Source organism: Urocitellus parryii, chromosome 3, assembly GCF_045843805.1.
Source record: "Urocitellus parryii isolate mUroPar1 chromosome 3, mUroPar1.hap1, whole genome shotgun sequence".
Taxonomy (NCBI): Eukaryota; Metazoa; Chordata; class Mammalia; order Rodentia; family Sciuridae; genus Urocitellus; species Urocitellus parryii.
In genome coordinates, this window is record NC_135533.1 from 204,824,452 (window position 1) to 204,845,129 (window position 20,678).

At 54.8% G+C, this 20,678-nt stretch overlaps 2 protein-coding genes across 5 annotated transcripts; one reads left to right on the forward strand and one right to left on the reverse strand.

Annotated features, from left to right (window-relative positions):
- Positions 1–119: 119 nt before the first annotated feature.
- On the reverse strand, positions 120–8,177 carry Babam1 (BRISC and BRCA1 A complex member 1). Its single transcript, XM_026389871.2, has 9 exons — positions 8,073–8,177; positions 6,697–7,059; positions 5,273–5,331; positions 4,372–4,492; positions 4,220–4,298; positions 3,168–3,192; positions 1,746–1,875; positions 1,496–1,582; positions 120–588 (listed from the first exon to the last, which is right to left on the reverse strand). The coding sequence occupies exons 2-9, from the start codon at positions 7,006–7,008 to the stop codon at positions 385–387; spliced, it is 1,017 nt and encodes a 338-aa protein (XP_026245656.2). The 5' UTR covers positions 7,009–7,059; positions 8,073–8,177; the 3' UTR covers positions 120–384.
- A 2,505-nt stretch (positions 8,178–10,682) lies between these two features.
- On the forward strand, positions 10,683–19,676 carry Ushbp1 (USH1 protein network component harmonin binding protein 1). 4 transcript variants are annotated; one of them, XM_077795715.1, is made up of 14 exons: positions 10,683–10,930; positions 11,072–11,174; positions 11,268–11,416; positions 11,859–12,297; positions 14,588–14,713; positions 14,871–15,007; positions 15,170–15,310; positions 15,526–15,690; positions 16,373–16,622; positions 17,300–17,521; positions 17,630–17,719; positions 18,825–18,931; positions 19,092–19,214; positions 19,447–19,676. In XM_077795715.1, the coding sequence occupies exons 2-14, from the start codon at positions 11,121–11,123 to the stop codon at positions 19,634–19,636; spliced, it is 2,193 nt and encodes a 730-aa protein (XP_077651841.1). In that variant the 5' UTR covers positions 10,683–10,930; positions 11,072–11,120; the 3' UTR covers positions 19,637–19,676. The 4 variants fall into 4 exon arrangements, with proteins under 4 accessions (XP_077651841.1, XP_026245843.2, XP_077651842.1 ...); XM_026390058.2 differs by lacking the exon at positions 17,630–17,719; XM_077795716.1 differs by lacking the exon at positions 15,526–15,690.
- Positions 19,677–20,678: the final 1,002 nt, after the last annotated feature.

Sequence of the window (20,678 nt, forward strand, 5' to 3'; positions counted from 1 at the left end):
GGCTTCTCATCCACAAGAAAGAAGCCGTTCACCCTCTTCCTTGCTTGATGGGTGGGTCTCTGTCACTTCCAACAGAGCTGATCCCAATTAACACGAGATTATTGTGGACCGGGGCCAAGGATGGTTAGATTTTTATTTTGATGACAAAAATCACATATAGAACAAAAGTTATAATGGAACAACCAGGAGTGGGTGTGGGCTAGAAACATGGAGGATGCGTGCCCAGAGATCCTGAAGGGCCTCCTGGAATTCTGGGTTTCTTCCCAGGGCTGCCAAGTGCCCTGAGTACCTCCTGGAACCCCTAGGAGTCCCCAAAAGGTGTTGGAGAACCAGCACTCTAGACCAAGAGTTTCCGGGGACCAGGCTGAGATGCACAGTGACGGTTCACACGGTGGCCTCAACCTCTGTGGCTTCTTCCTCCTCCTCCAGCAGGCTGTAGGAGGCATGGCTCTGGCACGGTCGCTGCAGTGGGTGGGCCAACAGCTTGGCCATACAGTTGTGTAACTCCAGGGCTGGCCCCGCTAGGGCCACCTCATATTTGTAGCTGGTACCCTTGGTGTCCAAGCTGCCCATGAAGGCAAACATGTCCTGTAGGGGGCAGTGAGCAACAACTCAGGCAGACATTGATCCTGATCCACCCTCCAGGTCCCCCAGAAGGCTTCCCAAAGGAAGGGACATCTGGGGTGGGATCTGAAGAGCGAAGACATGTTTGCCAAGCTCCAAGCACACCCGCTGGTACCCACCAAGAGGTCTCAGTCCTAGGTGTGTAGGATCCCCCAGCATAGAGAGCTGTCACATGACACCCCAGCCCACATGCTCGTGTGTGGTGCTGGGAACTGAGCCCCAGGCTGCTGTACCACCAGGGGACATCACCAGCCACTTTCATTCTTTTATTTTGAGGCAGGGACTCTCTAAGCTGCTGAGGCTGACCTCCGACGTGTGAGCCTCCTGCCTCAACCTCCTAAATTGCCCAGCTATCTTTTTAAATGACTCTGGCAGTGCTGGGGGTAGAGTACAGTTCTCCCAGCCCGGGCGAGGGCTCTGCCCAGCCTGCACGCAGAGCCTTCTTGATGGGGAAGGCTTCCCACGGGGGGATTTCTTTATCTGGGTAAAGGTCTGAGCAGGCGCTGGTCTCAGCTCCTCCACTGAGTCGGATAAACAAATGCTCAGAGTGGCCAGTGAGGTCCCCGTTAGTTCAGGACTGAGATGTGCAGGGTCAGCAGAGCTTAGGAAGGAGGAGGGTGTGCCAGGCAGAGGGCACAGGAAGGCAAAATCAGGAAGACAGAGAAGGGGGAAGCTGGGATGAGCTGGGCGGGGCCAAGATTCCCGGAGCCACTGTCCCAACAGTCCCCACAACTTTAGTCACCACCAGCTGCTCACAGAGGAGCCGCAAAGAGTTGTTGAATGACTGATGGCCACCACCCAGCTGGACCAGGGCTCCAGGGCTCAGGGTGCTGAGATAACCCAACTCCGCCCGCCGGCCACCGCCCCTTACCTTCCAACTGGTCTCCTCCTCCTTCTCCTCGGCGCCATTGTGGATGTAAACAACATCAAAGAAGAAATATGGACACTGGAACATTCTCTGCCGGGGAGAGGACAGCCTGTGGGCTCAGGTCACCCCAACGTCCGCCTCAGACTCCAGGAGTACCCTTCCAAGCACCCCAAGCCTGTGGGCAGGAATCCCCCCCAGTATTCACCCTCCGTCCTGGCTGCAGGTGCCCCTCCCTCTCCCAGGCCTCACCCACCTTCATGGGCTCTGTCAGGGACAGCTGGGGCTGGCAGGGTGGGCGGCTGTAGACAAGGATGGTGCGGACCACGTATGGCGGCGGGATGGTCTGCACGTTCTCCGTGACAGGCAGCTCTGTCTTCTGCTGGCTGCAGAGCCAGGGGGGAATGGGTCAGAGCATGCTTTGGGGTCTAGCCCTCCTGCACCTCCGGAGAGCCCAGCTCCTCACTGGGCATGCAGGGCCCATCTGGCCCCTCCTGAGCCATCCCATACTCTCTCCTCCGCCCCCAGCACCTCCCTGGACTCGCCCCGCCCGGTCTCTCCTACTACACCAGGGATGCTTCACTGATTACAAGGCCAAATCCTGTGCTGGCCACCTGAGGGCTCTGGGGTGGACCTGCCTATTGACACATGGCTTCCCATCAGGCCAGGGACTGCTTCCATGGGAACCAGATTTTTTTCCCCCCAGCATTGGGGATTGACCCTGGCTGGGGAAGTATGGTTTTTACAAGTTTTTCAAGTGATTAAAAAATCTAAGGTGGGGCTGGGGATGTGGCTCAAGCGGTAGCGTGCTCGCCTGGCATGCGTGCGGCCCGGGTTCGATCCTCAGCACCACATACAAAGATGTTGTGTCCGCCGAAAACTAAAAAATAAATATTAAAATTCTCTTTAAAAAAAAAAAAAAAATCTAAGGTGGAAGCTGGGTGTGATGGCGCACACCTGTAATCCCAGCAGCTCAGGAGGCTGAGGCAGGAGGATTCCAAGTTCAAAGCCAGCCTTAGCAACAGCGAGGCACTAAGCAAGTCAGTGAGACCCTGTCTCTAAACAAAATACAAAATAGGGCTGGGGATGTGGCTCAGTGGTTGAGTGGCCCTGAGTTCAATCCCCAGTACCAAAAGAAAAAAAATAAATCTAAAGTGGAATCGTATTCAATAATACAGGGAAACAAGAAATTCCAACTTCAGTATCCCTAAATAAAACTGTCCTGGCACACAGCCACACCTGCAGCAACAGAGGGCAAGAACCGTCACGGGGACCTTGGCCTGCCCACAAAGCTGAAAATATTTACTGATTCTTGACAGAAAAAAACTTTGCTGACCTTTGGGTGAAAGTAATTAGTGTGGAGCACTATGGGGCAGTCACAGCACTGACACAGAGGGCAAGACTCCAGGAAGTATGTCCCTTGCAGAAAATGTTCCCAGATAGATAAATGAGCAACTCTTGCATGCAGCACCAGGCACGGGCAGGCTGTAGGACCCCTGGATTATCTCTGTGCTGCCGAGTTTTGACCAAGAAAGATCTCTTTTGGTTTGCCTGGTTTGGTTTTTGTATTTTTGCAGCACTGGGGATGGAATCCAGGGCCTCACACATGCTAGGCAAGCACTTTGACACCAAGCTACACCCCAGCCCAGGACCTTCTCTTGGAAGGTGGATAACTTACATGAGGCTGAAGAGCCCTTCCAGATCTGGTGGGGATGCTAAGGAGAAGTCCAATGGCTTTGCTCAGACAGTCAGAGGCAGGTGGCTTCTCTGGATCCTAATGTCAGGAGAGCCCAGACCCCTCCAGCCAGGCTGTGGGTCCCTGGCAAGTGGCTCCCCTTCTCTGAGCCTGGTTCTTCTCAGCACAGATAACAAAATAAAATGCTGACATGGGACCCCTGAAGGACCTTGGTGATTGAAAGCTCCTCTTTTCCTCAGGGCTGGTGCCACTCTTCTCACAATTAGAGCCACAAGGGTGGGGGGGTCTTGCTTCTGTTCTCCTAACATGCATCGATTTTTTAATTCATGGGGATCATTTTCTATTTAAGTTTTGGGTCACACCTGAGCCTTTAATGTTCAGATTAGCATGAAATGTACTATGTCCAAATTAAAGAGACTCTAAGGGCAATTCTAACTTTTTAGTCACATACTGACATTTACTGAGCACCAACTATACACCTGGTGCTGCACAAAGTATTCCCCGTGTGGATGCATTTTGGAAATCCCGAGTCCAAATCATCTGTTGCTGCTTCTGTATTGTTAAAGGTTGAGTGTCCCTTATCTGATATGCTTGGGACCAGAAGTGTTTTAGATTTTGGTTGTTTTAAAGTCTGGGAATATCTGTATATGCTAATGAGGTACCTCAGCGATGCGACCGAAGTCTGAACAAGAAATTCATTTGTTTCCTACGCACCTATTATGCACAGTGCATTTTGACAGTGACCGTGCCCAGGAGGTCAGGGGTGGACTTCTCCACCTGTGGCCGCCGTGTGGGCACTCATCAAGTTTCAGACTTTGAAGCGTGTCAGCCTGGGGATGCTGAAGCCCAAGGTGTGGTCAGTTTTGTGTCCCACGTTACAGATGGGGAAACAGGCGGAGAAGTCACGGGCCCAACCTGTCACAACACAGCTGGGACCTGAACCTGGGCTACACAGCAGGCCCTCCGTGGCTCAGCCCTGCGGGCCCAGAGGGGACAGGAAGGAGGCCCCCCAAGACGACGGCCACAAAGGATACTGAAGGAGGAGCACGAGGCCGTTTCCAGGTCGTAGAGGCAGCTGCAGAGCTCGCGGGGGTCGGAAGTAAGGCCGGAGAGCTACAGGGAGGCACGGGGCTCAGTGGGGAGCTGGTCCCCACGGAGCCCGGGGTCGGCACCCGCCCCACCTCACCCAGGCCGTGTCGTCGTTCACCACCACCAGCGCGAACTCGTGGCTCTTGTCGATCTTGTGCTTTGTCCTCACAAACATCTCGATCATTTTCTGGGAGACATTGAGGGCATTGGTTTTGGAGCTGGGAAGGCACAGAGAGTAAGTCGATCAGGGTCCCCTCAGCCTGCAATAAGGTCCTGGGGTGCATGTCATGTGGCAGGAAGGTGGCAGCTTCAGCGCAGCAAGGACAGAGCCTGGGCCGCAGGAGAAGCCAGAAGCCTCAGGGAAGGAGTTAGGCTGGACCTCTGGAGCCGGGCTCATAGTCATTGCCGAGGCCTGGGAGACCTTCTCTCTGCTGTGGGTGCCAGAGTGGAGGGAGCTTCACCTTGTCTTGTTTGTTTTTTCCCACAGGCAGGGTCTGGGTCTATTTCCCAGCATGGTCTTGAACTCCTGAGCTCAAAAGAGCCTCATTCCTCAGCCCTCCAACTAGCTGACAGCACAGGCCTTGTCACCACACCCGGCTCGTCGGGGCTCATCCTTAGCATCTCCCAGGAGCCCCTTGGGCTCCACCCAAGCCCTGTAACCTGGTAGCACATGGCTCTGGGTACGTATTTTGGGGTCAGTCAGGCTTGGGTGGGAATCCAGGTCCTGCCCTATTATTATGAAACCTTGGGGAAGTCACTTGGTTCTTCTCAGAGTCTCCAAGGTGTTGCTGTGACACAGGTGATGTCCGACAGCTCCCTCACACTTAGAATAGAGCCTCACTGGGCCACGGACATCATGACTACTATCACTACGACTCTGATACTGCAGGCCTGAGGCCACACCAGGGTGGGGCAAGTCTAAAGTGGGGGCCCCATATTTTAACAGCTGGCCTCTTCTAGACAGGGCCACAGGTACAAGCTACAAAATATCTTCTCACCCATTGAATGACTCCAGCTTTGGCAGCGACATTTCCTCGGACAGGTCCAGACAGATAATCTGCAAGGGAGTTAAAAGAGGGCAGTGACGGGGAGGCTGGGGTTGTGGCTCAGCAGTAGAGCGCTCACCTAGCACATGCGAGGCCCTGGGTTTGGTCCTCAGCACCACATATAAATAAATAAAGGTATTATATCCAACTACAACTAAAAAAATTAATTAAAAAAGAAAAAATAATATTAACACCAGGTCCCACCACACTGCTGGCCCTCTCCAAGGAGTATAGTCTAAAAAGGTGGCATGGTGACCCCCAATTTAAAGCCAAGCCATTCACTTTAGAAGGTAATGGATCAGGGGAAGAACACTGGACTGAGGGTCCAGGTTGATGAGTAAATAAATGAATGAAAGAATGTTCAAAGCAGAAACATGGCAATAAGAGTGCAGTGGGTTACACTATTCCCCTCAAAAGACACGTCCAGAGGGTGTGGTGGCCAAAGTCTGTAATCCCAGCTACTCGGGTGGCCAGACCGGAGAATTATAAATTAAAAGGCCTAAGCAACTTGGTGAGACCCCGTTTCAAAATAAAGTTAAAACGGCTGGGAGTGAAGCTCAGGGGTCGAGCACTTGCCTAGGCATGCAAAAGACCCTGGATCCACCCCCAGGACTGGGGGGAAAAAAAAAAAAAGTCTCCAGCTCCTGCTGAAACCCAGAATGTGACCTTCTTTGGAATTAGGATCTTTGCAGATAAAATTAAAGAAGAAATCTTGATTGATTATATTATCTTGACAAGTGTCTTTGTAACAAACAGAAAAAGAGAAGACACAGAGAAATAGAAGGGAAAGCCACATAAGGATGGTGGCAGATAATGGAGTGATATGGCCACAAACTAAGGAACACCAGAGCCAACAGAGGCTGGAAGAGGTAGAGAAAGCCTCTCCTAGAGCCTTCAGAAGGGACATGGCCCTGCTGGCACCATTCCAGACTAGAAATATGAAGGAGCTAAATCCCTGTGCTCATTTGGGCGCTGTAATTCCAGCAACTCAGGAGGCTGATGCTGGAAAATGGCAAGTTCAAGGCCAGCCTGGGAAACCTAATGAGACCATGTCTCAAAATTTTAAAAAAGGGGAGGGAGCTGGGCATGGAGCGCAGACTTATAATCCCAGTGACTCACGAGGCTCAGGCGAAATGATCACAAGCTTGAGGCCTGGCTCAACAACTTAGCAACACTGTTTCAAAAATAAAGTGCCCCTGGGTTCAATCCTCACTATCAAAAAAAAAAAATGTTAAGAGTTCTGTTGTCATAAGCCACCAGTCTGTGGTAACCTATGGCAACCAAAGAAACGGATCCACAGACCATATGTGCACAGTAAATTTCAAAATGCAAGAATGTTAACCTAAAGGTCCTTCAGCCCAATACCACCAACTTACCACCTTTTCTGGACAGTTGACTCTTGGTGTTCGAATCTGGACCTCAGGGGCTGGTGGGGGCACCTGCCAGGGCTTGGGGCCAGTTCCTGGAGGGTTGGGGGTCCCATCTTCAGCACTGGCCGCCTCACCCTCGCCCTCACTGCGGCTACCCACGCTGGCCTGGGCCCCCAGTGCCCGGTCCTCAGCCCCCTCAGGGTTGGAACGGGTTCGAGGCCGAGGTTCTGCAGACTGCTCCTCTTCCTCCTCCTCTTCCTCCTCCTCCTCCTCCTCCTCCTCCTCCTCAGTGGGACTGTTGGGCTCTACCACTTCCATGGCTCCTGTGAGGCTGGATGGTGCAGGGATGGGGGAAGCCAGGATCCACCCCTTAGATTTTTAAAAACATTTGGTTACTAAGAAGGAACACAGGCCATGAGCCACTCTACTACTGTAAGAGTCTCTCCTCTCAGGGACTCAGTTTACTCAGCTGTGGAATGGATCCCTTCCAAACCTATTAGCCCAGCATCCAGCAGATAAGATAACAGGGCTGGGGTCCTGGCTCAGTAGTAGAGCACTTGCCTAGCATGTGTGAGGCACTGGGTTCCATCCTCAGCACCACACACAAATAAATAAATAAACGTCCATTAACAACTAAATATTAAAAGTAAATAAATAAAAATAAAATACAGTAAGATAACAGTTTCCCTTGTTTCCCCTCCCCCACCCATAGGGATACCATGACTAATCAGCAAGTCCCAGTTCTTTGGCCACCATGAATGCTTCAAAGATGGGCAAAGGACCAATTTGGGTCAGTGAGAGGCACATTTAGGACTTCTGATAGAGGCAGTAGGGAAAAGAGGCCCTTGCTGGGTTTGCAGAGCTGGGAAGGTAGATGTTGGGAGCTGCCAAGAGCCCTTTTTGCCTCTGCGAGGGAAAAGGGAGCCTGCCTGAAGTGGCATTCAGCTATGCCTTGAATGCAATCCATAAGCCACTAACTTCCCTTTCTTGCTTAAGCCAGACCGAGTCTTCTGTTACCTGACCCGGCAACCGTCGTGGTGAAGAGAGGAATGTAACTGCTGGGATTCTCGCCCGTGGGAGCGGGGCGGCCCGGGGGGTGGCTGCAGAAGGACGGGGCGCGGACCTGTGCACCACAGTCCCCTGGGAACAGCCTGCCCGTCTGGACAGGGGGCGCGGGCTTCCTGGAAGGGTCTGCACGCCTTGCAGCCCCACCCCCGACCATCGCCAAGGAAGACAAAGCTTCAGCTGCAGCAAGGACGGAGTTTGGGCCGCAGGAGAAGCCAGAAGCCTCAGAGAAGGGGTCAGGCTGGACCTCTGGAGCCGGGGAAGCTGAGTCTCTAGGGAAGAGCTCCACACGTTTTCACCACCCAACTTCTACTCACCGTAGCCTGAACCTCTCTCCAAGTCAGCCACCAATTCGCTAGGAAGCCGCCATTTTCGTAGCCGGAAGTAGGGCGGCGCAGCCGCGATGCCTCCTGGGAAATGTGGTTCAGCTAACCTCACAACAAGCGGAGAGATGAACCTCAGAAAGGCTAAACAGGACTTGGAAGCTGATAGGCTGTGACGGTGCCAGAGGGGTGGGGTTTAGCGTGTGATAGACTGGAGTGGAGAGGGATCTGAAATGTGATAGGCTGAACTGGGAGCAAGCGACGAAATATGATTGGTTAAAGCAAGATTAGGCGGAGCTTTTGTGTTTCGGGTCGAGTCAGACTACACTGGTCAGCGGTTCTATTGTGATAGGTTGGAAGGGGCTGCAGAGGGCCTATAGTGCCGCGTGATAAACTCAGCAAGACTGAGTTGGGCGGAAGTGAGGAGGGGGCGGGGCCATCGATGATTGACGGAGCTGGGGTGGGTCTCAGTGTGGGGCGGGTTTTCACGAACGTAGGTGGGCGAGCCCCGCCCAGTTGCTTAATTAAGACCCTGTTTTGCATACATTTGCATACGTCCAAAAGTACTTAACTGTAGCTCAGTGGCACAGCACTTTCCTGCCATGCATGGGGACTTGTGTTCCATTCCTAGCACCACACGCACACAAAAAATCTTATTTATAAAAGGGTCAAATAAGCCAGGCCGGTGCGGTGGCGCACGCCTGTATATCGCAGCGGCTCAGGAGGCTGAGAAAGGAAGATCCTTAAGTTCAAAAGCGAGGCGCTAAGCAACTCAGGGAGACCGTGTCTCTAAGTAAAATACAAAATAGGGCCGGGGATGTGGCCTATTGGTTTAGTGCTCCTGAGTTCAATCCCTGGTACCCCAAATAAATAAATAAATAAGCCAGGAGGGGCTGCATAAACTGAACTTTGAAAGTCGAAGAATTTACCGGAAAAGGAAATCATGGAAGCTATTCTGCCAGTGCAAAGGCTTAGAGACTTTGAAAAGCCCTGGTGTTATGGAGCCCCTAAAAGGTTAATATGGCTGGAGCGGAGGCTGAGGGAATTCGGTTCCCCTGGGAACTCCCAAGTCAGAGAATTGCAATTTCTGTCCCCACCACCTTTGTCTTTTCTTCCCCAGGGACACGGAGGCAAGAATCAGATGCTGGGCTTTGCACAATTTAAAGCAAACACAGGTGGAAGGAAAGGATATTTCAGACCACAGGCAAAAGACCTCAGAGTGCAGGAAAGTTGAGAAGGAGAACCCAAGAACCCCCTGGGTAGAGGAGGCATTGTGGCTAGAGATGGGGAATGCAAGGGAGTAGGCAGCAAGAAACTTACATGCAAGGCTGAGAAGCTTGAAATGTCTCCCAAGAGCAACAGGGAGCCTTGGAGGGTGTGTGAGCTGGCAGGAAAAGAGTGATATCTTTGTCTCTGAAGTCTGGGTGGGGAAGAGCATGGAGCCAAAGAGCCTACAAAGGGAGCAGAGCTGGCATCCCTGCAGGAGGAGAGAGGCCAGGTCTGTGCCTCTAGGACTCAATCAGAAGGCAGCCCTTTAGAGGAGGGTGCAGGAAAATGGGCAGGATATGGAGACCATTTAGGCCCTGGGAAATGCAGCATTAGCAGAGGAAAAACAGGAGATGGCAGAGGAAGTGGAGTTGGAGGGCCAGAGAAGTCACAGGGTAAAAGAGTGTGTGTTACAGTTCAGTTTTCCGATAATGTTGGATGGCCACCTGCAAATTTGTTTTTAAAACCTCAAGACAACCTGGTGCAGTGGCACACACCTGTAATCCCAGCGTCTTGGAGGCTGAGGTAGGAGGATCACAAGTTGGAGGCCAGTCTCAGCAACTTAGTAAGAGCCTGTCTCAAAATAAAATCAAAAAGACTGGGATGTCTGGGGCTGGGGTTGTGGCTCATTGGTAGTGTGCTCGCCTAGCGTGCATGACGCACTGGGTTCGATTCTCAGCACCACATACAAATAAATAGAATAAAGGTCCATCCACAACTAAAAAAAAAAAAAAAAAAAGGCTGGGATGTAGCTCAGTGGTAGAGTGCCTCTGAGTTCAGTCTCCACTGCTGGGGAAAAAAAATAGGACAGGCTTGGGGGTAGCTCAGGGGCTCAATAGTAGAGTACTTGCCTGTCATGTGGTGGATCTGGGTTCCATCCCCAGCAACAACAAGCAAAAAGCCCAAATACTGCACTTCCCCATCTTAAAGATAAGGAAACTGAGGCTCAAGGCGGGGAGTCGTCACTTGCTCAAGGTTCCCCAACCAAGATCCATGTGTGCCTGAGTGAGAACAGCTGTCCCACACACTGAGGGGACAGCTAGACAAGTTCACAGGGGAGTCATATGAAAAGCATCCACCCTGGGGACAGGAGGGACACTCTGGGACTTGGGAAATAAAATCCAAGCCTTGGAGATGGGGGGACCACGGGCTCAGAGGCTGAGATGGGGAGGGTCTGGCATCTTGGGAGCTAGACACCCGCATCCCCACCCCCACCCCCAGGGCTGGAGGAACCCACTGTTCTCCAGGAGGAAACAGTACAATAACAAGTCACGTGACCAGGGAAGGGGGTTTCCTGTTTCCTGGCCCCTCCCAGGCCAGCCTTGGCCTGAGCGGGCAGTGGTCAGAGTGACCCCAGGAGTGCTCAGGAACCCAGGCCTCTGACCCGGGTGCTCTCTGAAGAACAGAGACATACGGCTGAGGGGTCTGAACCACAGCGTCAGGACCTTTTGGCTTAGGAGGGCCCTGGGACAGAAAGAGGACTCTTGGGGTTCCCATTCGATGTCTGGATAGGGGGAAAGGGGAGTATAGAAGTAGTGACAGATAAAGGCGTCAGAGGAGAAGGAAAAGTCTTGGCAAATGTGAAGGTAGTGAGCTGCCCATCCCGGGAGGCATTCAAATATGCCAGCCCAACATGGGTGTCTGGGGACCCCTTCCAGAGGGAGAATCAGTGCTGACCTTTGCTCAAGATAACAAAGGCAAGAGCTGAGAGCAGGCTGTGTTTCTAGGTGACGAAGAAAGCAGGAAGATTCAGAAGGCACCAGCTTCTGGGCAGCCATGAGTGCCCGGGCCACACGGCCCCGAAGCCGGCGAGGGAGGCACCTGCCACCGGTGAGTGTTCCCCCTCCCCACCAGACCCTGCTCCTTGGGACTCTAAGACCCAGGCTCTCTCGGCTCAGAGCTGGACCCCGGGGTCCTTTGCAGGGTGAACTGGACCCCGTGGCTGAGAGTTCAGAGGAGGCGGAAGCAGGCAGCGTGAACTCCAAGCCCAACCCTGAACCACCTCAGGGGAGTTTCAGGCCAGAGCCGCCAAGCCCCATGGTGGAGGTCAGTGGCCAGGGCCCAGGGAGCAGGTAAGATCCTCTTGGTCTGTGTCCTGGACTCCAGTCTGGGTGCGTCTTTGCCACCCACAAACCTGTGTCCCTCCCCTGCTCAAGCACCTGTTATGGCTCCCCGTTGCCCTCCTCAGCCCGATTTCCAAGGACCGAAATGATGTAACCCTGGCCCTCACACATAGCCCCTGTATACCAAGCACCCCAGATGACCCCATTTCTAGAAGCTTCTGTCTCTCACACCCAGACAAAGACTCTCTGCCCAGACACCCTTCCTTACCTTGCAAATTCTGGAACTCATGCTTTTCTGCGGCCCCCGCCCCAGGCCCCCTCCTGGACCACTGTCCAGCCTCTCAGGGTCCCGCTGGGACACACAGTGCCCCGTTCACACTTCCAGGGGACACTGCAGCGATGTCCCCTGCTGAACGCGGGGTGGCTCAGGTCTCTGGGTTGGTTTTCACAGGACTAGCCAGGATGCTGAGGACTCAGGGGGGGGGCTGGCCTCAGCCCCGGAGGGACCCCAGGAGCCTGCAGTGGAAAGCCACCAGGCCCCAGAGACAACCCTGCTGGACAGGAAGACTGTCCCCACTGGGACCGGGGCCCCCGATGTGTTTCAGACCCTCCAGCACGTTCTGAGCTCCCTGGAGGCAGCCGCTGCCGCCTGGCGCCACCGACCCCCAAGCTGTCCTGGGCCAGTGGAGGCAGAGGGCAAAACAGAGGGGGCCCGGGGGCCCTGCGCGGAGCAGGAAGCGGCCGGGGGTTGCTGCCAGAAGGAGGCAGCCCGCCTGGCCGAGAAGAACGCCTGGTTGAGGCTGGCCCTGGGCAGCCGTGAGGACGAGCTGGTCCGCACACAGGCCTCCCTGCAGGCCATCCGGGCTGAGAAGGAGGCGCTGCAAAGAGAGGTGAGTGGGTGGCCGAGTCCCACCTCCCAGGGCTCCCTGTCTCTGAGGGAGGAGGCAGGGCCAAGTTCGTTCATTCAGTGAATCAACGCATCTGCATGGAACATTGATTGCTGAGCCCAGCAACAGAAGGTCCCTTGCAATCTTAGTAAGAGGGTCCGTGAGGCCCACTTGAATAAAAAAAAAACAGAAGGAGGGCTTGCAGGAGTGACTTAAGAATTTGGGGAAAGAGCATTCATCCCAGGCAGAAGGAACAGCCGTGCAAAGGTCCTGAGGTGTTCAAGGAACATGACCGATGTGTTCAAGGAACAGCAAAGATGCCAGTGTGACTGGAGCAAACAAGAGGGCACGTGAGGGAGATGAGGGCAGGGAGGTGACAGGCCGACTGTGCAGGGCTGTGGGGAGGACTCAGGCTTTTGCTCACATCCTGAGCAGAGTGGGTGTGCCCCGAGGCAGTGCTCACTGGCGCCCTCTGGCGGCTGTGGGAGGAACAGTCTGTGGAGGTGAGGGCAGAATCCTGATGTTCAGGAGGTGGCTTCAACCCTCCTGGTCCTCTGTGCTGAAAATTATGGAGGTGGCAAGAAGTGGGAGGATTCTGGGTGAGGTTGAAAAAGGAGCTGAGGCTGGGTGCCATGGCTCACACCTGTAATCCCAGCAAGTTGGGAGGCTGAGGCAGGAGAATCACAAGTTCAAAGGCAGCTTCAGCAGTTGAGTGAGGCTCTTGGTAACTTAGTGAGACCCTGTCTCAAAATGAAAAATAAAAATGTCTGGGGATGTAGGTCAGTGGTTTAGTACCCCTGGGTTCAATCCCCAGTTCCAAAAAAAGAAAAGGAGGAGGAGGAGGGAGGATAAAGAGGAGGAGGAGGAGGAGGGAGGAGGAGGAAGAGGAGGAAGGAGGAGGAAGAGGAGGAAGGAGGAGGAAGAGGAGGGAGGAGGAGGAAGAGGAGGAGGACGAGGGAGGAGGAGGAAGAGGAGGAGGATGAGGGAAGAGGAGGAGGAGGAGGAGGAGGAGGAGGGAGGACGAGGAGGAGGGAGGAGGAGGAGGAGGAGGAGGAGGGAGGACGAGGAGGAGGAGGAGACAGAAAACAGAGTTAGTGGACTGGGGGATTGGGTGTGTGACCTAGAGAGAGACGAAGGACCACTCTGGTGTTGGCTGCTGAGGGACTGACCGGGGGACTGGGGAAGCAGATGGAGGGACAGGTTTGGCTGGGGGGAGACCCGGAGCTCTCTGGGTACTGATCAACTCAAGATGCCCACTTGGGAAGAGCCACTAGGAGATATCAAGGGGACAGCTATACGGTTGTCCTTCAGTATCCTTGGGGGGCTGGTTCCAGGACCCACTTCAGATACCAAAATCTGCAGAGGCTCAAGTCTTTTATTTATTTATTTTATGTGGCACTGAGGACCCAACCCAGGGCCTCCCACGTGCTAGGCAAGTGCTCCACCACTGAGCTACGACCCCAGCCCAAGGCTCAAGTCTTTAGATAAAATTGTGTGGCATTTGCCTCCACATCCTCCTAGACTGGAAATGGTCTCTAGGTGTCTCACGACACCCCACGCTGTGCACAGAGTTGTTACAAGGTTTATTTAGGGAATAATAACAAAGAAGAAGCTGCTCGTGTGCGGTTCAGGTGCCATTTTGTTCAAATATTTTTGGTCCATGGCTGGTTGGTTGTGAGGGGTGGCTGTGTGTCCTGTTTCAGAGCTCACTGGGATATCTGGGCATCTTGAGCCTGTGGGTGACATTTACAGCCATGTGGCTGAGCAAGATGGTGGAGAAAAGCCCTCCTCTCCAAGTGGGAAGACAGGGCCGGGGGAGCTCAGCTTGGGAAATGGGCTCCATGGGGCCTGGGGGTGTAGCTCAGTGGTAGGGTGCGGGTTGGCATGTGGGAGGCCCTGGGCTCTGTCCCCAGAACCATACACACTATCTCCTGCAGAAAAAGAAAAAAGAAAGAAATGAAATTCTCTTCATGGGGTACAGTGACACATACCTGTAGTCCCAGACATTAGGGAGGATGAGGCTGGAAGACCTCTTGAGCCTAAGAGTTTGAGACCACTCTGGACAACATTTCAATAAATAAAAAAGTGGGATCATTTTTCCTCCAGAGGGGGGCCCATTTCCCTGCTGGGAAAGATAAGTCATGCGTGATGAAGGCCATGCACAAGATCATGTAGTGAGGGCTTCAGCGAGGTGACTATGGCAGCTGGACTTGCCCCTGACCTAGGAACAGGCCTTGGGGATGGCTGGCAGGTGATTGGAGCCCCCAGCCTGATATTCCCCATCATCCTCCAGGTCCAGGAGCTGCAGGATTCCATAATGAGGCTGGAGTCCTCCCCGCCTCCCTCTCGCCACCAAGCAGGTGGTCTCGGCAGTGATTCGAGCAGCTCTGGGGCAGATGGGGAACTCTGGGGAACTCCAGTGAGTATGAGAAGTACAAACCCCTGGTCCTGATAGACTTAGCATTTAGGAGGATGAACTTAATTCCTGGTCATGGAATCCAACTGCTTCTTTGGAAAAATCTTGATCCTGGGCTCTTGAAGCTCACCAGGTCCATCAAGTGACTTCTTCTTGGCAGGATTCCTCCCTGGTTCACCCCCTGCTCCGGCGCCTCCGGAGTGATTCCAGCACCCACATTCTGGGGTCTCTCTCCACGCAGCAGCCCCTTTCCCCTGAGACGCACATCATGGAGTCCCGGTTGGAGCAGCTCCGGGGGTGAGAGCCACAAATGCTGAGCTCTTAAGGGCACTGGCACCCCCCACAGCTGGGTTACAATTCTGGGAGTCTGGAGCTACAGCAGGGGAAGGAGGGTGGAAATCAGACCCTGGCTATCACCAGTGGCCTCTCATTTCCCCTTTTTCCCACCTTCGGAGGCAGGAGTATCGAGAAGCTGAAATGCTTCAACCGTCTGCTGTTGGCTGTGCTTCAAGGGCACAAGGGCCGCTGTGAGAGTCTCAGCATGCAGCTGGGCCAGCGGGAGGCCGAGGCCACAGCACTGCGTCTGGCCCTGCAGTACAGGTTGGTGCACCCCCCCCCCCACAGTGGCCTCAGCAGCTGGGGAGGGAATGGCTCCACCTGCCCAGGAGCCAGGACCCTTGTGGGAGAGCATGTTTTCCAACTGTGACAGTTAAGGCAACTTCAGTCCGAGAAGAGAGGGCAGGGGTGAGAAGTGAGGAGTTTAGGAGCAAGATGGAGCTTGGTGTCCTGCAGTAATCAGAGCCAGTGTCCCACAGTGAGGACTGCGAGGAAGCCTATGGGGCCCTGCTTGCTCTGCGGGAGGCTGACTCAGGATCAGGGGATGAAGTCGCCCAGGGTGACCTGCAGGTGGCTGAGAAGGAAGCGTGGAGACTGCTGGCACAAAAGGAGGCTGCCATGGATGGAGGGACACCACAGCCCAGGTACCCTGCGAGCTCTGGGAACTGTGCTGGTGGGTGACTGAGGTCCTGACTGGGGAATGGGACTCCCAGAGCTGGCCATGGGTTTGGGTGTGATGTTGCTGTGCCCAGCAAGGCTGGTGTTGAACTCACTTTGGTTGGCTGGCATGAGGTCTAACTGGAATTTCCTATGGTTACTTATCAAGGGTGGCATGATGGTTGACAGCCATTAGGGTTGGCAAGGGACCCACCAGGGAGGGTAGGAAAGTGGATGATGGAGAGCTGATTAGAACTGGCATGATGGTGCTTAATGAAGTTGGCCTGAGGTTTCGTGGTACCCACCAGAGTTTGGCAAGCTGGGTGATGGTGCCCATTGGGGTGGCCACGATGGCGTCTATCATGTTGATATGAGATGGTGCCATTGGGTTGGTGAGATGCAATCTGCCATTTTGGTATGAGCAAATGGTGCCCGTTAGGTTGGCATGGTAGTGTCCACTGTCCACCATGTTGTCTTGATAGAAGGTGGTTCCCACTAGAGTCTACCTCATGGGGCCTACCACGTTGGTATGATGCAGGGCCCAGCACAGATGGCCCAGGTGCATCATGGTCAGTGAGATGGAAGGTTCTGGAATTGACAAGTTCGTCCTGAAGTTAGCAGGACCGTGCTCCTCGGTGTTAACGCGGGACTCTCTCCTATTTCCTGTAGCCCCGAGGGCAGCAGCGTAGATAAACCCACGCCACAGGAGGTGGCATCCCGGCTCCAAGGATATGTCCAGCGTCTCCAGGAACGCCGTGCTCTGGTGAAGATCCCCCCGGGGCCTGGCCCCACCTCGGCACCTTTGCCCACCATGCCCCATGCAGAAGCCATGGTGCAGGCCATTCTGGAGACCCAGCCTGGCCCTGCCCTGCCCCGGCTGGAGAAGATGCAGATCCAACAGGACCTGTTGGCCACACGGGTACAAATGGACTGAGGTCACCATGTCAGTCTTTCCTGGACGGACAAAAGCATTTCTGAGGCTGAGAGGGACGTGGTTGGGGGACCAGGAGAGTTCTACTGGACTCGGGGCAGGTTTCCTGGAGGAAGGGCAATTGGAGTTGAGGTTTTGAGGGATGAAGAGGAGTTTGTCCTTTGGGATTCAGATTCTTATCAGACTCTGAATCTGAGTTTCCAAATTCTGTTCTTGGGAAGAGAATTTGGGGGCAGGGAAGGATCTGGGTTTGTAGCCTGGCCTGAAAGACCTGAGGTTCTGGTTCAGGGAGATCGGGTATTTGCCTATCATGCATGAGGTCCTGGAATCAGAGAAGTTCCAGAAACTTCCACTGATCTACTGCTTGACTAAGAGATGCCATTCCCACAACTGTAGCTTTTTTTTTTTAATTGAACCCAGGAGCACTCTACCACTGAGCCTTTATAGATTTTGAGACAGGGTCTCGCTGCATTGCCCAGGCTGGCCTTGAACTAGAGTTCCTCCTGCCTCAGCCTCCCGAGTGCTGGGAATTCAGGCACGGCCACTGTGCCCAGCCATCGCTATTGCTTTTAGAGGAGGGAGGTATTTCCTGTCTCCGGAGCCTCAGTTTCCCCAGCGGTTGATCCCAGAGGCACTCATTCTCCGTCCTTTCTCTGGTCCTTCAGGAGACCCTTGCTGAACTGATGCTGCAGTTGCAGCTGGTCCGGCGCGAGAAGCGCGGCCTGGAGCTGCGGGACGCTGCCCTCCGAGCCCAGGGCCCTGCCCACGTGCTGCTGCTGGAGCAGCTGCAGTGGGAGCAGGCGCAGCTGGGGGCTGGAGGGGTGGACAGCAGCGGTGGAGGCAGCAGCGCAGGCGGGAGCAGTGGGGACGAGGAGGAGTGGGTGCAGGTGAGTGGCCCTGCATGGACCTGGTAGGGTGGCAGCATGCTACTGGCCACGGGGTCCTGGCCAATTGATGCCCCCTTGAGCTCCACCCTCTGTTTCTGCCCAGAGAAGCAAGTCGAACGGTTAAGTTCCAGCCACACCGTCTGCCTGTACTTTGCAGTTTCCTTCCTTGGGTGTCTCCAACCAGGACCAGCTGCAGCTGTGAGCTGGTCTCTCCCCTCTTTCCCACGGGGTTTAGGGCTTTTCCACTCAAACCTATACCATCCCCAAGCCCTATATTCCTCCTGTCCCACCCCCACACCCCAGTCTCTGCCTCATCTCCTCCCAGATTTTGATACCTTCTCCTTCCTGTCTGGTTGTGTCTGTCCTTTGCTTAAAATCTTCAGCGGCTTACAGGCCTTTTTTTTTTTTTTTTTTTTCTTTTTGGTTCTGGGAATTGAACCCAGGGGAGCTTAACCGCTGAGCCACACCCCTAGCCCTTTTTGTAGTTTATTTAGAGACAGGGTCTCATTAAGTTGCTTAGGGCCTCGATAAGTTGCTGAGGCTGGCTTTTTTTTTTTTTTAATATTTATTTTTCAGTTCTCGGCGGACACAACATCTTTGTTGGTATGTGGTGCTGAGGATCGAACCCGGGCCGCACGCATGCCAGGCGAGCGCGCTACCGCTGAGCCACATCCCCAGCCCCGCTGAGGCTGGCTTTGAACCCACAATCCTCCTGTCTCAGCTTCCAGAGATGCTGGGATTATACATATGCTCCACTGCGCCTGGCTAACAGGCCTTTAAAAACAAACAAACTTTTTTGTTAGTGTTTTTTCATCAGAAGGTTCTTGCCCTGTTGCCCAGGCTGGCCTCAAATTCCTGGGCACAAGAGATCTTCCTGCCTCAGCCTCCCAAGCAGCTGGGACTCCAGGCATGTGCCACCACGTCCAGCTCAGTGCAGGTTTCCTAATGCAGTCTCTTGAATCATCTCTCTTGTCTCCAAGACTTCATACCGACTGTGCTTCCGACTGTGCTTTCGCCAGGAACACCTCTCCCCTCTTTGTAAAATAGAAATCCTTGACCTTCTGTAGCCCTGAGCTCAGAGGTCACCTCCTCCTGGCAGTCCTCCTGGGCTGTTGTCAGATGAGGTCCCCTGTTATTTATTTCCCTTTTCAGAGAGAAGCTTTCCCCATATCGGGGTATCTCATCAGACTGAGGGCAAGGGCTGTGGCCGACCCCAATCTGGGTGGCTTCGATGTCCAGCCTGGGCTGAACACACCCTAGGGGCCTGGGCTAATGTTACTTCCCTCCCTTTTCTTCCTCTTAGGGCCCTCCTGCTGTTCCTGGTGGCTCTAGTGGCCTTGATGGAGGCCAGTTAGGCAGAATGTGGGACCCAGGGAAGTTAGCCAAAGAAATAGAGGCATCAGTCACCAGGTAGGTGTGTGCCTGGGGCCTGGATGCGGGGTGGATGGGCGGGCAGGGCGGGCAGCATGTGTGCAGGCATGTTTATGTGAAAGTCCACTGGTCGAGAGGGGGACGGGGAGGCAGGATCGGCGATGGCCATGAGCTGCCCCTCTCTCCACCGCTGTGCTAGGACCCTGGACCTGCGGGAGCAGATGCAGTCTCTTAGAGAGCAGCTGGAACAGGTGGCTCAGAAGGGACGAGCTGGCCGGACCCAGAGCGCTGAGCTGAACAGCGATCTCTGCAAAGCTCACAGGTGGGGCCCTGCCTGGTCACCATCTACTTGGTGACCTCACACGCGTCCCCAGCTCTCCCTGGGCCTCAGCTGCCCCCCTGTAAGAAGGGCAGCAAGTTCAGTTCACCCCACGCCTCCCTGCGGCCTCCGAGCCCTGATCCGGCTCAAGAGCGCACCCTGCGGATGGGCGAGCGCAGCCCCTGCTTTGGCGCAGCGCGGGGCAGTTCCTGGCTCAGCCACCCACTCCCTCCAGTGCCCTGGTCCTGGCCTTCCGAGGAGCCCACCGGAAGCAGGAAGAGCAATGCCGGAAGCTGGAGCAGCAGATGGAGCGAATGGAAGCCCGGCAGGCGGAGGAGCTCGCCGTGCTAGAAGCCACCGCCAGAGCCCTGGGAGGACGCAGGCCTCCCTGCCCACCCCCTCAGCTGGGGGAGACCTTGCTGTAGGCCCTCAACCAGGCCTGTCATAAAGCATACTGGAGTGACATTGTCATGTGCGGTGACTTTGAGTTTGGGGCTCATTTAGCACGACGGGGACTGATGGGAGGTGACTGGGCATTTGAAAAAAACCCAGTGTCTTTGCCCTGGCACCACGTGGGGGAGAAGTTTGAGACCTAGGTTGTGGGGACAGAGACCCCCGCCTGGGGCAGTTTGGGCTCAGTGAGGTCTCAGGGAAGCTGAAGTTCTACCAGTTCTCTTTGTCCAGCGGAGCAGGACACCTTCCCTGCCCGTGCCTGCCCAGGGAGGAGGGGTCTGGGTTGGCAAGTGCTCTCCAAGAGAATGCTGGGACCCCAGCAGGGAGACTGGGGCCAGAACCTTCAGGTTCGGGTTGTGCCAGAAGAGTGCCTGCTCCCAGGGTGGTGAGGGGCACAGGAGCCAGAGATAGCTTTGGAAATTGCATTGCAAGATCATGGAGTTTGGGGTGGGGGCAGTCACCCCAAAGGCAAAAGCCTGGGACTCGGGCTGCCTAGTGCTTTGGGGGTAGGAGGAACCCAGAGCAAGTGTCCGAGCAGCTGGGACCTTCTCCTGTGGGGGTTGGGAGCTGGGAGGAGTGGTTTTGCCAGGTTAATAGCAGGCGGCTGATTAGCATGTCATTTGCATAGGCCACACCCCTCCGTCCCTCTGCAACTGAGGGGGGCTGAAAACGACCCAATCACGCTAGGATTAGCGGCCAGCTGTCCCTCGTGGGCGGTAGCTGAAACCCAAGATGAGGATTAGAAAGGTTTCCTCCACAGCCTTGGCAGGGGGGCGGGGGGGGGGGCACGACGGCAGCACCTGGCCGCACCTGTGCAGGTGTGTGACAGGCGGGTGCCTCTCCCAAGGGAAGGCCACGGGTCAGCGCGTCAGTGGATGGTCTTGTCGACCCGAGAGGCAGAACAGGAAGAGAATGACAACAGACTCTCTTCCCATGAGCGATGGGGCTGGTGACCTTCGGCCCTGCGCTGCCACTGGACCTAGGCCAGAAAGTTTCCCGGGAAGGCAGGGAAAC